The sequence below is a fragment of the Argiope bruennichi genome, chromosome 7 (genome assembly GCF_947563725.1).
Source record: "Argiope bruennichi chromosome 7, qqArgBrue1.1, whole genome shotgun sequence".
NCBI lineage: Eukaryota > Metazoa > Arthropoda > Arachnida > Araneae > Araneidae > Argiope > Argiope bruennichi.
Genome location: NC_079157.1, coordinates 7,749,206 through 7,764,830, shown reverse-complemented (window position 1 = coordinate 7,764,830; position 15,625 = coordinate 7,749,206). Strand labels below are relative to the sequence as shown.

Below are 15,625 nucleotides of genomic sequence, written 5' to 3'. Positions count from 1 at the left end.
TACAGTTTAATGAGTTTAATTGACAACAAAACCATGTAGTTTATTGGCTCTTTCTCGATACCATGTATTTTTTTTCTCGAAATGCTGCATTTGAAACTTTTCGTCCAATTCTTAATTTGCTGATAATGATTTATTCATTTCGTCCTGTGTATTTGTAGACATGACACTGCATGTGAGATAGAAGCGTTTTGTATTTATAGAAGTTTTATATTTTAAAAGAGTGTTTGAGGAAAGAGTTAAAGCGTAAAACACTGTTCGAAAGGAATCTGCTAATGAAATATTGTCGTTTGTAAAATGAAGGAAGCATTTTTATAGAGCAGCATAAGAAGATGGGAGGTGTTCCGAGGATTCCAATTTACAGACCGCCTCAAAATAAAATGTACAATTGTCTTGACCTGACATATATTTGTGTTCTAAAGATCTTAAAAATATATCTCACCTCCTGCTCCGAAGGCTCCACCTGCACCCGGTCCGTAAAGTCCTCCAGCTCCTCCTGGTCCGTAAATACCTCCCTGTCCAACTCCTCCAGGTCCGACACCTCCTGGACCGACACCACCAGCTCCTGGTCCTCCGGCTCCACCAACAGTAACTGACTCTACAACTGTTACACCTGATCCGCCAGCACCTCCAGAGATTCCGCCGGGTCCGACACCACCGGCTCCTGCTCCTCCGCCTGAACCTCCAAATCCTCCTGGTCCACCGGGTCCTCCTGGCCCACCAGGTCCTCCTGCACCACCGAATCCACCAGTTGCTCCGGCTCCTCCCAGACCTGATGGTCCACTGATTCCACCAGCTCCTGCTCCTGCTCCTGCACCTCCGGCTCCACCAACAGTAACTGATTCTGTAACTGATACACCTCCTCCGCCAGCACCTCCAGAGGCTCCACCAGGTCCGACACCACCAGCTCCGGCTATACCTCCGATACCTCCTGCTCTACCCGGAGCTCCGGGAGCTCCAGGTGCACCAGCTCCTCCAGGTCCGTATAATCCTCCGGGACCGTACAATCCTCCAGCACCTCCAGGTCCGTACAATCCTCCAGCGCCGCTGGCGCCTCCGCCTGCTCCTCCTGGGCCGCCTGGTCCTCCAGGACCTCCCGGTCCATCGAATCCACCTGGACCTCCAAATCCTCCAGTTCCGACACCACCAGCTCCTGCTCCACCTGCTCCTGGTCCTCCTACTCCTGGTCCACCTGCGCCTGGTCCGCCAGCACCACCGACACTTACAGTAGAAGAGACAGATACCGGACCTGTTCCACCAGCACCTCCAGACGGTCCAACACCTCCAGCTCCTGTTCCAACACCACCACCGATTCCTGCTCCTCCGCCAAATCCACCTGGACCTCCAGGGCCGCCTGGTCCACCTGGACCTCCAGGTCCTCCTGGTGCACCAGCTCCTCCTATGAAAAAAACATGACAAATGTACTTGAATGCTCAATTAATGATTTCTTTGGAATGGATAATCTTAACGGCATTTAAAGTAATAGTAGATGCAAATATATTTCGTTGTAGGTTTGCCATACTTGTGTTCATCTGGGTATATGAAATTACTTGAAATACTTTCTCAATAAACTTTGTGCCTGCTAAAGTAGCACGTTTCCTCAGGATTAGGATGTCTATTAAAATATTCGGATTAATGATATGCGTTTGAAACGATTATTGAAATAGAAAAATCTTTAAATATTAGTCACGTATATTGAATTGTATTTATAATAACAATTCAAAGTGACATCAGAAAGTAAATTAGTGATTGATAATATAGCGGAAATTGTTGCAAATACAAAATACAGAGGCGGTATTTATTATAGAAATCGTTCCATTTAAGAAAAAGGGGTCGGAGGGACAGGGAATAATAGTTAGCCAAGTACAGGAGGCGCATAGGTTTTCGTGTCGGAAAGCTATACGTTTGTTGGCGACTTTAACAGCATTCTTTCCTCGAAATCATTTTTATGTGTTAACTGTGACAAAAAAGCAATGTTTCTGGTTTGGAAGTGAGTCTTTCTGGAGATGGTAAATAAATATGTGAGGAAGAGAAATTAAATTAAAATAATCGACAAGAAATAGAATAAAAGAAGTTCTCCAAGAAGAGCATGAATTTAAAAACATTGCCAGGTTATTTCGTCGTGTCACACATTTTGGATGGAAAATGCGATATAGTGGTGGAATGTGCACAGGAATAATGATACAGTTTAATGAGTTTAATTGACAACAAAACCATGTAGTTTATTGGCTCTTTCTCGATACCATGTATTTTTTTTTCTCGAAATGCTGCATTTGAAACTTTTCGTCCAATTCTTAATTTGCTGATAATGATTTATTCATTTCGTCCTGTGTATTTGTAGACATGACACTGCATGTGAGATAGAAGCGTTTTGTATTTATAGCAGTTTTATATTTTAAAAGAGTGTTTGAGGAAAGAGTTAAAGCGTAAAACACTGTTCGAAAGGAATCTGCTAATGAAATATTGTCGTTTGTAAAATGAAGGAAGCATTTTTATAGAGCAGCATAAGAAGATGGGAGGTGTTCCGAGGATTCCAATTTACAGACCGCCTCAAACAAAGTGTACAATTGTCTTGACCTGACATATATTTGTGTTCTAAAGATCTTAAAAATATATCTCACCTCCTGCTCCGAAGGCTCCACCTGCACCCGGTCCGTAAAGTCCTCCAGCTCCTCCTGGTCCGTAAATACCTCCCGGTCCAACTTCTCCAGGTCCGACACCTCCTGGACCGACACCACCAGCTAAAGGTCCTCCGGCTCCACCAACAGTAACTGACTCTACAACTGTTACACCTGATCCGCCAGCACCGCCAGCACCTTCAGAGATTCCACCGGGTCCGACACCACCGGCTCCTGCTCCTCCGCCTGAACCTCCAAATCCTCCTGGTCCACCGGGTCCTCCTGGTGTACCAGGTCCTCCAGCACCACCGAATCTACCAGTTGCTCCGGCTCCTCCCAGACCTGATGGTCCACCGATTCCACCAGCTCCTGCTCCTGCTCCTGCACCTCCGGCTCCACCAACAGTAACTGATTCTGTAACTGATACACCTCCTCCGCCAGCACCTCCAGAGACTCCACCAGATTCGACACCACCAGCTCCGGCTATACCTCCGATACCTCCTGCTCTACCCGGAGCTCCGGGAGCTCCAGGTGCACCAGCTCCTCCAGGTCCGTATAATCCTCCGGGACCGTACAATCCTCCAGCACCTCCAGGTCCGTACAATCCTCCAGCGCCGCCGGCGCCTCCGCCTGCTCCTCCTGGGCCGCCTGGTCCTCCAGGACCTCCCGGTCCACCGAATCCACCTGGACCTCCAAATCCTCCAGTTCCGACACCACCAGCTCCTGCTCCACCTGCTCCTGGTCCTCCTACTCCTGGTCCACCTGCGCCTGGTCCGCCAGCACCACCGACACTTACAGTAGAAGAGACAGATACCGGACCTGTTCCACCAGCACCTCCAGACGGTCCAACACCTCCAGCTCCTGTTCCAACACCACCACCGATTTCTGCTCCTCCGCCAAATCCACCTGGACCTCCAGGGCCGCCTGGTCCACCTGGACCTCCAGGTCCTCCTGGTGCACCAGCTCCTCCTATGAAAAAAACATGACAAATGTACTTGAATGCTCAATCAATGATTTCTTTGGAATGGATAATCTTAACGGCATTTAAAGTAATAGTAGATGCAAATATATTTCGTTGTAGGTTTGCCATACTTGTGTTCATCTGGGTATATGAAATTACTTGAAATACTTTCTCAATAAACTTTGTGCCTGCTAAAGTAGCACGTTTCCTCAGGATTAGGATGTCTATTAAAATATTCGGATTAATGATATGCGTTTGAAACGATTATTGAAATAGAAAAATCTTTAAATATTAGTCACGTATATTGAATTGTATTTATAATAACAATTCAAAGTGACATCAGAAAGTAAATTAGTGATTGATAATATAGCGGAAATTGTTGCAAATACAAAATACAGAGGCGGTATTTATTATAGAAATCGTTCCATTTAAGAAAAAGTGGTCGGAGGGACAGGGAATAATAGTTAGCCAAGTACAGGAGGCGCATAGGTTTTCGTGTCGGAAAGCTATACGTTTGTTGGCGACTTTAACAGCATTCTTTCCTCGAAATCATTTTTATGTGTTAACTGTGACAAAAAAGCAATGTTTCTGGTTTGGAAGTGAGTCTTTCTGGAGATGGTAAATAAATATGTGAGGAAGAGAAATTAAATTAAAATAATCGACAAGAAATAGAATAAAAGAAGTTCTCCAAGAAGAGCATGAATTTAAAAACATTGCCAGGTTATTTCGTCGTGTCACACATTTTGGATGGAAAATGCGATATAGTGGTGGAATGTGCACAGGAATAATGATACAGTTTAATGAGTTTAATTGACAACAAAACCATGTAGTTTATTGGCTCTTTCTCGATACCATGTATTTTTTTTTCTCGAAATGCTGCATTTGAAACTTTTCGTCCAATTCTTAATTTGCTGATAATGATTTATTCATTTCGTCCTGTGTATTTGTAGACATGACACTGCATGTGAGATAGAAGCGTTTTGTATTTATAGCAGTTTTATATTTTAAAAGAGTGTTTGAGGAAAGAGTTAAAGCGTAAAACACTGTTCGAAAGGAATCTGCTAATGAAATATTGTCGTTTGTAAAATGAAGGAAGCATTTTTATAGAGCAGCATAAGAAGATGGGAGGTGTTCCGAGGATTCCAATTTACAGACCGCCTCAAAAAAAAGTGTACAATTGTCTTGACCTGACATATATTTGTGTTCTAAAGATCTTAAAAATATATCTCACCTCCTGCTCCGAAGGCTCCACCTGCACCCGGTCCGTAAAGTCCTCCAGCTCCTCCTGGTCCGTAAATACCTCCCGGTCCAACTTCTCCAGGTCCGACACCTCCTGGACCGACACCACCAGCTAATGGTCCTCCGGCTCCACCAACAGTAACTGACTCTACAACTGTTACACCTGATCCGCCAGCACCGCCAGCACCTCCAGAGATTCCACCGGGTCCGACACCACCGGCTCCTGCTCCTCCGCCTGAACCTCCAAATCCTCCTGGTCCACCGGGTCCTCCTGGTCTACCAGGTCCTCCAGCACCACCGAATCCACCAGTTGCTCCGGCTCCTCCCAGACCTGATGGTCCACCGATTCCACCAGCTCCTGCTCCTGCTCCTGCACCTCCGGCTCCACCAACAGTAACTGATTCTGTAACTGATACACCTCCTCCGCCAGCACCTCCAGAGACTCCACCAGATTCGACACCACCAGCTCCGGCTATACCTCCGATACCTCCTGCTCTACCCGGAGCTCCGGGAGCTCCAGGTGCACCAGCTCCTCCAGGTCCGTATAATCCTCCGGGACCGTACAATCCTCCAGCACCTCCAGGTCCGTACAATCCTCCAGCGCCGCCGGCGCCTCCGCCTGCTCCTCCTGGGCCGCCTGGTCCTCCAGGACCTCCCGGTCCACCGAATCCACCTGGACCTCCAAATCCTCCAGTTCCGACACCACCAGCTCCTGCTCCACCTGCTCCTGGTCCTCCTACTCCTGGTCCACCTGCGCCTGGTCCGCCAGCACCACCGACACTTACAGTAGAAGAGACAGATACCGGACCTGTTCCACCAGCACCTCCAGACGGTCCAACACCTCCAGCTCCTGGTCCAACACCACCGCCGATTCCTGCTCCTCCGCCAAATCCACCTGGACCTCCAGGGCCGCCTGGTCCACCTGGACCTCCAGGTCCTCCTGGTGCACCAGCTCCTCCTATGAAAAAAACATGACAAATGTACTTGAATGCTCAATCAATGATTTCTTTGGAATGGATATTCTTAACGGCATTTAAAGTAATAGTAGATGCAAATATATTTCGTTGTAGGTTTGCCATACTTGTGTTCATCTGGGTATATGAAATTACTTGAAATACTTTCTCAATAAACTTTGTGCCTGCTAAAGTAGCACGTTTCCTCAGGATTAGGATGTCTATTAAAATATTCGGATTAATGATATGCGTTTGAAACGATTATTGAAATAGAAAAATCTTTAAATATTAGTCACGTATATTGAATTGTATTTATAATAACAATTCTAAGTGACATCAGGAAGTAAATTAGTGATTGATAATATAGACGAAATTGTTGCAAATACAAAATACAGAGGCGGTATTTATTATAGAAATCGTTCCATTTAAGAAAAAGGGGTCGGAGGGACAGGGAATAATAGTTAGCCAAGTACAAGAGGCGCATAGGTTTTCGTGTCGGAAAGCTATACGTTTGTTGGCGACTTTAACAGCATTCTTTCCTCGAAATCATTTTTATGTGTTAACTGTGACAGAAAAGCAATGTTTCTGGTTTGGAAGTGAGTCTTTCTGGAGATGGTAAATAAATATGTGAGGAAGAGAAATTAAATTAAAATAATCGACAAAAAATAGAATAAAAGAAGTTCTCCAAGAAGAGCATGAATTTAAAAACATTGCCAGGTTATTTCGTCGTGTCACACATTTTGGATGGAAAATGCGATATAGTGGTGGAATGTGCACAGAAATAATGATACAGTTTAATGAGTTTAATTGACAACAAAACCATGTAGTTTATTGGCTCTTTCTCGATACCATGTATTTTTTTTTCTCGAAATGCTGCATTTGAAACTTTTCGTCCAATTCTTAATTTGCTGATAATGATTTATTCATTTCGTCCTGTGTATTTGTAGACATGACACTGCATGTGAGATTGAAGCGTTTTGTATTTATAGCAGTTTTATATTTTAAAAGAGTGTTTGAGGAAAGAGTTAAAGCGTAAAACACTGTTCGAAAGGAATCTGCTAATGAAATATTGTCGTTTGTAAAATGAAGGAAGCATTTTTATAGAGCAGCATAAGAAGATGGGAGGTGTTCCGAGGATTCCAATTTACAGACCGCCTCAAAAAAAAGTGTACAATTGTCTTGACCTGACATATATTTGTGTTCTAAAGATCTTAAAAATATATCTCACCTCCTGCTCCGAAGGCTCCACCTGCACCCGGTCCGTAAAGTCCTCCAGCTCCTCCTGGTCCGTAAAGACCTCCAGGTCCAACTCCTCCAGGTCCGACACCTCCTGGACCGACACCACCAGCTCCTGGTCCTCCGGCTCCACCAACAGTAACTGACTCTACAACTGTTACACCTGATCCGCCAGCACCGCCAGCACCTCCAGAGATTCCGCCGGGTCCGACACCACCGGCTCCTGCTCCTCCGCCTGAACCTCCAAATCCTCCTGGTCCACCGGGTCCTCCTGGTCCACCAGGTCCTCCAGCACCACCGAATCCACCAGTTGCTCCGGCTCCTCCCAGACCTGATGGTCCACTGATTCCACCAGCTCCTGCTCCTGCTCCTGCACCTCCGGCTCCACCAACAGTAACTGATTCTGTAACTGATACACCTCCTCCGCCAGCACCTCCAGAGACTCCACCAGATTCGACACCACTAGCTCCGGCTATACCTCCGATACCTCCTGCTCTACCCGGAGCTCCGGGAGCTCCAGGTGCACCAGCTCCTCCAGGTCCGTATAATCCTCTGGGACCGTACAATCCTCCAGCACCTCCAGGTCCGTACAATCCTCCAGCGCCGCCGGCGCCTCCGCCTGCTCCTCCTGGGCCGCCTGGTCCTCCAGGACCTCCCGGTCCACCGAATCCACCTGGACCTCCAAATCCTCCAGTTCCGACACCACCAGCTCCTGCTCCACCTGCTCCTGGTCCTCCTACTCCTGGTCCACCTGCGCCTGGTCCGCCAGCACCACCGACACTTACAGTAGAAGAGACAGATACCGGACCTGTTCCACCAGCACCTCCAGACGGTCCAACACCTCCAGCTCCTGGTCCAACACCACCGCCGATTCCTGCTCCTCCGCCAAATCCACCTGGACCTCCAGGGCCGCCTGGTCCACCTGGACCTCCAGGTCCTCCTGGTGCACCAGCTCCTCCTATGAAAAAAACATGACAAATGTACTTGAATGCTCAATCAATGATTTCTTTGGAATGGATATTCTTAACGGCATTTAAAGTAATAGTAGATGCAAATATATTTCGTTGTAGGTTTGCCATACTTGTGTTCATCTGGGTATATGAAATTACTTGAAATACTTTCTCAATAAACTTTGTGCCTGCTAAAGTAGCACGTTTCCTCAGGATTAGGATGTCTATTAAAATATTCGGATTAATGATATGCGTTTGAAACGATTATTGAAATAGAAAAATCTTTAAATATTAGTCACGTATATTGAATTGTATTTATAATAACAATTCAAAGTGACATCAGAAAGCAAATTAGTGATTGATAATATAGCGGAAATTGTTGCAAATACAAAATACAGAGGCGGTATTTATTATAGAAATCGTTCCATTTAAGAAAACGGGGTCGGAGGGACAGGGAATAATAGTTAGCCAAGTACAGGAGGCGCATAGGTTTTCGTGTCGGAAAGCTATACGTTTGTTGGCGACTTTAACAGCATTCTTTCCTCGAAATCATTTTTATGTGTTAACTGTGACAAAAAAGCAATGTTTCTGGTTTGGAAGTGAGTCTTTCTGGAGATGGTAAATAAATATGTGAGGAAGAGAAATTAAATTAAAATAATCGACAAGAAATAGAATAAAAGAAGTTCTCCAAGAAGAGCATGAATTTAAAAACATTGCCAGGTTATTTCGTCGTGTCACACATTTTGGATGGAAAATGCGATATAGTGGTGGAATGTGCACAGGAATAATGATACAGTTTAATGAGTTTAATTGACAACAAAACCATGTAGTTTATTGGCTCTTTCTCGATACCATGTATTTTTTTTTCTCGAAATGCTGCATTTGAAACTTTTCGTCCAATTCTTAATTTGCTGATAATGATTTATTCATTTCGTCCTGTGTATTTGTAGACATGACACTGCATGTGAGATAGAAGCGTTTTGTATTTATAGCAGTTTTATATTTTAAAAGAGTGTTTGAGGAAAGAGTTAAAGCGTAAAACACTGTTCGAAAGGAATCTGCTAATGAAATATTGTCGTTTGTAAAATGAAGGAAGCATTTTTATAGAGCAGCATAAGAAGATGGGAGGTGTTCCGAGGATTCCAATTTACAGACCGCCTCAAAAAAAAGTGTACAATTGTCTTGACCTGACATATATTTGTGTTCTAAAGATCTTAAAAATATATCTCACCTCCTGCTCCGAAGGCTCCACCTGCACCCGGTCCGTAAAGTCCTCCAGCTCCTCCTGGTCCGTAAATACCTCCCGGTCCAACTTCTCCAGGTCCGACACCTCCTGGACCGACACCACCAGCTAATGGTCCTCCGGCTCCACCAACAGTAACTGACTCTACAACTGTTACACCTGATCCGCCAGCACCGCCAGCACCTCCAGAGATTCCACCGGTTCCGACACCACCGGCTCCTGCTCCTCCGCCTGAACCTCCAAATCCTCCTGGTCCACCGGGTCCTCCTGGTCTACCAGGTCCTCCAGCACCACCGAATCCACCAGTTGCTCCGGCTCCTCCCAGACCTGATGGTCCACCGATTCCACCAGCTCCTGCTCCTGCTCCTGCACCTCCGGCTCCACCAACAGTAACTGATTCTGTAACTGATACACCTCCTCCGCCAGCACCTCCAGAGACTCCACCAGATTCGACACCACCAGCTCCGGCTATACCTCCGATACCTCCTGCTCTACCCGGAGCTCCGGGAGCTCCAGGTGCACCAGCTCCTCCAGGTCCGTATAATCCTCCGGGACCGTACAATCCTCCAGCACCTCCAGGTCCGTACAATCCTCCAGCGCCGCCGGCGCCTCCGCCTGCTCCTCCTGGGCCGCCTGGTCCTCCAGGACCTCCCGGTCCACCGAATCCACCTGGACCTCCAAATCCTCCAGTTCCGACACCACCAGCTCCTGCTCCACCTGCTCCTGGTCCTCCTACTCCTGGTCCACCTGCGCCTGGTACGCCAGCACCACCGACACTTACAGTAGATGAGACAGATACCGGACCTGTTCCACCAGCACCTCCAGACGGTCCAACACCTCCAGCTCCTGGTCCAACACCACCGCCGATTCCTGCTCCTCCGCCAAATCCACCTGGACCTCCAGGGCCGCCTGGTCCACCTGGACCTCCAGGTCCTCCTGGTGCAACAGCTCCTCCTATGAAAAAAACATGACAAATGTACTTGAATGCTCAATCAATGATTTATTTGGAATGGATATTCTTAACGGCATTTAAAGTAATAGTAGATGCAAATATATTTCGTTGTAGGTTTGCCATACTTGTGTTTATCTGGTTATATGAAATTACTTGAAATACTTTCTCAATAAACTTTGTGCCTGCTAAAGTAGCACGTTTCCTCAGGATTAGGATGTCTATTAAAATATTCGGATTAATGATATGCGTCTGAAACGATTATTGAAATAGAAAAATCTTTAAATATTAGTCACGTATATTGAATTGTATTTATAATAACAATTCAAAGTGACATCAGAAAGTAAATTAGTGATTGATAATATAGCGGAAATTGTCGCAAATACAAAATACAGAGGCGGTATTTATTATAGAAATCGTTCCATTTAAGAAAAAGGGGTCGGAGGGACAGGGAATAATAGTTAGCCAAGTACAGGAGGCGCATAGGTTTTCGTGTCGGAAAGCTATACGTTTGTTGGCGACTTTAACAGCATTCTTTCCTCGAAATCATTTTTATGTGTTAACTGTGACAGAAAAGCAATGTTTCTAGTTTGGAAGTGAGTCTTTCTAGAGATGGTAAATAAATATGTGAGGAAGAGAAATTAAATTAAAATAATCGACAAGAAATAGAATAAAAGAAGTTCTCCAAGAAGAGCATGAATTTAAAAACATTGCCAGGTTATTTCGTCGTGTCACACATTTTGGATGGAAAATGCGATATAGTGGTGGAATGTGCACAGAAATAATGATACAGTTTAATGAGTTTAATTGACAACAAAACCATGTAGTTTATTGGCTCTTTCTCGATACCATGTATTTTTTTTTCTCGAAATGCTGCATTTGAAACTTTTCGTCCAATTCTTAATTTGCTGATAATGATTTATTCATTTCGTCCTGTGTATTTGTAGACATGACACTGCATGTGAGATTGAAGCGTTTTGTATTTATAGCAGTTTTATATTTTAAAAGAGTGTTTGAGGAAAGAGTTAAAGCGTAAAACACTGTTCGAAAGGAATCTGCTAATGAAATATTGTCGTTTGTAAAATGAAGGAAGCATTTTTATAGAGCAGCATAAGAAGATGGGAGGTGTTCCGAGGATTCCAATTTACAGACCGCCTCAAAATAAAGTGTACAATTGTCTTGACCTGACATATATTTGTGTTCTAAAGATCTTAAAAATATATCTCACCTCCTGCTCCGAAGGCTCCACCTGCACCCGGTCCGTAAAGTCCTCCAGCTCCTCCTGGTCCGTAAATACCTCCCTGTCCAACTCCTCCAGGTCCGACACCTCCTGGACCGACACCACCAGCTCCTGGTCCTCCGGCTCCACCAACAGTAACTGACTCTACAACTGTTACACCTGATCCGCCAGCACCGCCAGCACCTCCAGAGATTCCGCCGGGTCCGACACCACCGGCTCCTGCTCCTCCGCCTGAACCTCCAAATCCTCCTGGTCCACCGGGTCCTCCTGGTCCACCAGGTCCTCCAGCACCACCGAATCCACCAGGTCCTCCAGCACCACCGAATCCACCAGTTGCTCCGGCTCCTCCCAGACCTGATGGTCCACCGATTCCACCGGTTCCTGCTCCTATTAATTAATGGTTTTTTGATTATTTTTTTAAATGTTAAAGCTTTTTTTATTTTATTTAATCTCATTTATTGTGTGCTCGCTTTAAAATTTTAATGTACTTTTCAATGTCCTTATATTGGAAATTTTTATACGAAATGTAATTTTCAAAAGATTTTAAATTGGATGGATCTTACTGACTCTTTTCCCAATTATAAGAGTTGTTCACCATAGTCTTGTTTCCTGTTAATAGAGACTATGTTAATTTTCATCTGAATATGTTGTACAGATTTTAAACTCTTGTTTATAGATAAAATTTTTTATTTTAAATTTTGGTAGTGATTGAAGTGTACATATTGTCTTTCTTAGTTTCTATTATTTGCATGTATGAATATTCCTGAAGGTATGCTCATATTTCAAAAAAAATTTCTTTTTTATAAAAATGTGATAAAAATTTAAGATTTTGAAAGAAGGTGGGTATCCTACAGTTTTGAAATGTGGTTACTGTATAGTTGCTTTAAATTGGAAGCCTTGTGTTAATTGAATGTAGTGTGATAACTCTGAAAAGAATAAAAATAACTGCAGTTTTATGTATTAATGTCGAAAGAATTGTATGCTACTAGACTTAAAATTGTTAAATTAAATGGTTTAAAAAATACAATTTATTGGTCTGATTAATTGAAATGCCTTGGGATGCTTGATAAAAGGAATTGTGTATTAAAGATTCGTCCTGATTGTGAAGATATTCACTAATTGGAAGTACATTTTTTTATCTGTCTGAGAAATATAATGAATGGGACTTGATTCGTTGGCTATGAAAAGTTTTTCCCATGTTTTAATTTTTCCGCAAAATAGAAAATGTATGCATATCGATATTTTTTAATCACCATTTTCACTAAATCCTTATTTTTCATTATTGCGATCATTCTTAGCAAAACTGGAAAGAAATATCTAATCAAAACCAATAAACCTAGTAAATTTGGCCTTTTGTTTAAAATTATAATTCTTTTAAGCTAAAATGAGTTAGCAGACATTAGAATCGACTTGGCGCCTCTTCTTAGCCAATGACGCCTTGATACTTTGGCCTTTGAACGAATTCATGTGATCTGATCTCCTTGCATGTTGTAGGATAGTCTTGAATCAATGACTGTATTTTTAGAGCTAGGATCTGGCAATAGACGACCTCAATCCTATGACCATTAATGAAACTTCTTCAGATAAAAAGAGAAACGACATCTTAGAACAATTTTTACTCAATAATTTCCCATACTACCATCCCATTCACTAAATATTTCTTTTAAAATTGGAAATACTAAGATTATCAGGCTATTACTTTATGAAATTCAACAGATTTTATTCTCCAGTTTGCAAAATCCTCGACTAATACACTTTCCGAAATTCTGATATATGTCTACTCAATGAAAATGGCATTTGGATCATTTAAAGCTGTGGTATAGACCTATGCTTCTCAAAGGATTTGATGGATGGTCCAATATTTTATAATTGTAAAGATAGAGTGACAATTCTGATTCATTCTGATATCGTCTTTAAATCTTAATTCTCATATTGTTGTTTGTCTGCCAAAGAAATTTAGTTGTAGGACACTAATTTGTTTTCCGATAAAATCTATTTTTGAAAGACATTCTTTTAGTTTCTGAGCGCTTTCTTTGAGAGGATCATCATTCCATGCAAGCTGGAATGAGCTTTTTTTAAGACTTTAAAATAGGACAATTGTTTCAAACTTTAGATCACACAAAGTCAATTGGAATCCACTGAAATAGCTTTCGACCCCGCTGTCAGTCAAGTATGAGAAGATCACATAAATTTTGTTTGCAGGAATGTGAAATTATGTTACGTATGAATTCTTAAAATTAAAATAAGTCCTTGGGATTCGGCATAGATTTTGTATTAGATTTCGAGACCTCCTAAGATCTTCGGAATCTTGTGCAAACACAGATGTACTGTCAGTTTTAAACACTCATTAGTTCAACTTTTACATCCTTTTATTTAAATATGTACACGATGGGAAAACCAACAACAGCAGAAATATACGATTCTATCAATGGTAGAAAAAGGCAACATATTTTACCTTCTTTTGACTTGGAAAGACGAATCTGCTATCTTGTTTCTTTGGCAAAATATCCATTTTAAGAGAATGTTTAAGATTTTGTTGTAATTACGCAATTTAGAAATTAATTTAAGGTAATACGTGAATAGAGATCACCTTAATTTCATATTCTACAATTATAATGAATATTATAATTTCGTAAGGAAGAAATAAATAAAATACATTTTATTAAATTCTCGTTTGATTACACAAATATTACAACTTCTTATAGTAAAATAACTGTATTTATGTATAAGAATTCAAAAATACACATGATTCAGACGAGAATGTGTAATTAATTCTTTGCGAATATGAACAACCCCTCACATTTCAGAGTTTTGTTGAAAGAACCAAGGAAAACAAAGTCGAAGGCATCCGTTAATGTAAATAGGGTTATATAAACATGACTATTAAGCAAAATTTTATTACTGAAAGGAAATAAATATTATATGGAAGGAGATGACAGTGCAAGGTAGCTTCCAAACATTTATGAACAATGGAAACAGTACCTAATTCGTTCTCTTAAAAATAATTGATAACTACATTTTAACTATTAAGACCTGTTTAACTATTTAAGATTTTTAACCTAATTAATTATTTAAGACCTCTGCTAACGATTACAAACCAGTCTTGTTGTTAATGGTGGTGATGATGGAGATAATTTAAAATGGGTTTCAATGTCTCAAGAAAAAAAGAGGCCACAGCTACCGCTATGAAAGAGACGATTCTTTGAAAAGAAAGCTACAGATAACAATCATACAATTAAAATATTCTCGAAATAAATCCACATCACAATGCTGAGTTAAGAAATGCAATTAAAGGTGACTATTAAAGAGAGATAAATCAGCGCTAATTTTTTGAATTCCAAAAAAAAAAGAAAGAAAAATATATATCTAAATCAAGAAAAGATAAAAAAAAGTTTGTGGAAACATACCTCCTCCACCTCCACCTCCAGACACGGAGACAGTCACTGTTTCTGTGACAACAGGTGTTCCTCCTTGTCCTCCTGTTGTAGAAGTTTGGTAGTAGGTGCCTGGACCATAGGTTTCAACTTCGTTGAATGACTCCTGCGAGAAGAGGTTGATGAGGTCTTCGATTTCTCTCACGAAATCCTCGTTGACTCTTCCTGTGGTGCTATACAAGGCATTTCTCAAGCAGTTGGAAATTGTGTTGGTCCTTCGCTGAACATTTGAACCTTCACTTTCACTTTCGGCGATGACCAATTCAGCTATGGAGGAAGCAAATGCCATCTGCATCGCTTTGGCCTTAGCGTTGGTGTCATGCCCCTTGTGCATGTTCTGGGCCTGCAGAAGACTTTGAATGATGTCATCGAAGTCCGCAGCATCTTGAGCCCCGAATTCTCCACTATTGACGATGTTGTTCACGAAGGTCCGAGCGAAATTCTCAGCCGTATAAGGGTTCGAAAAAGGGGTGTAAGCCGATACATGGATACCTCTCGCATATGTTGTCGCACATTGCGCTAGGAACAAAAATATCACTGCTGTGGTAAAGCGAGCCATTGCTGCTTTGGTCTCCAGAAGTGATCTGAAGTTTTCGGCAGCCTGGTCGCACTTTTATACTGAGATTGATCACGATTGCGTGACGATATCTGCGCATGGAAGAAAGAGATGCGTGTCACTCACTATTTGCTCCAGCGTCTGACTCAGAATTTAATGGAAAGGCCGGAATCAATCAAAATTATGTTTACTTTTTATTTCGATGCTGGAAATAAAAATTTCCATATTTGTAAGTGCATTTGGAATTTT

The 15,625-nt window shown here is 42.5% G+C and overlaps 1 protein-coding gene across 3 annotated transcripts in view; it reads right to left on the bottom strand.

Moving 5' to 3' along the window:
- The window catches only part of LOC129976747 (fibroin heavy chain-like), a 42,903-nt gene extending 27,509 nt beyond the window's left edge, over positions 1-15,394 (bottom strand). For 2 of the 3 annotated variants that reach the window (XM_056090476.1, XM_056090477.1), the window contains exons 1-7: positions 14,794-15,394; positions 11,375-11,773; positions 9,186-10,151; positions 6,997-7,962; positions 4,808-5,773; positions 2,619-3,584; positions 440-1,396 (exon numbers count right to left, since the gene is read on the bottom strand). In XM_056090476.1, the coding sequence (XP_055946451.1) occupies positions 440-1,396; positions 2,619-3,584; positions 4,808-5,773; positions 6,997-7,962; positions 9,186-10,151; positions 11,375-11,773; positions 14,794-15,379 (5,806 nt within the window). In that variant the 5' untranslated portion in view covers positions 15,380-15,394. The remainder of the gene's footprint in view (positions 1-439; positions 1,397-2,618; positions 3,585-4,807; positions 5,774-6,996; positions 7,963-9,185; positions 10,152-11,374; positions 11,774-14,793) is intronic. The other variant, XM_056090478.1, reaches the window with a different exon arrangement.
- Between the last annotated feature and the right edge of the window lie 231 nt (positions 15,395-15,625).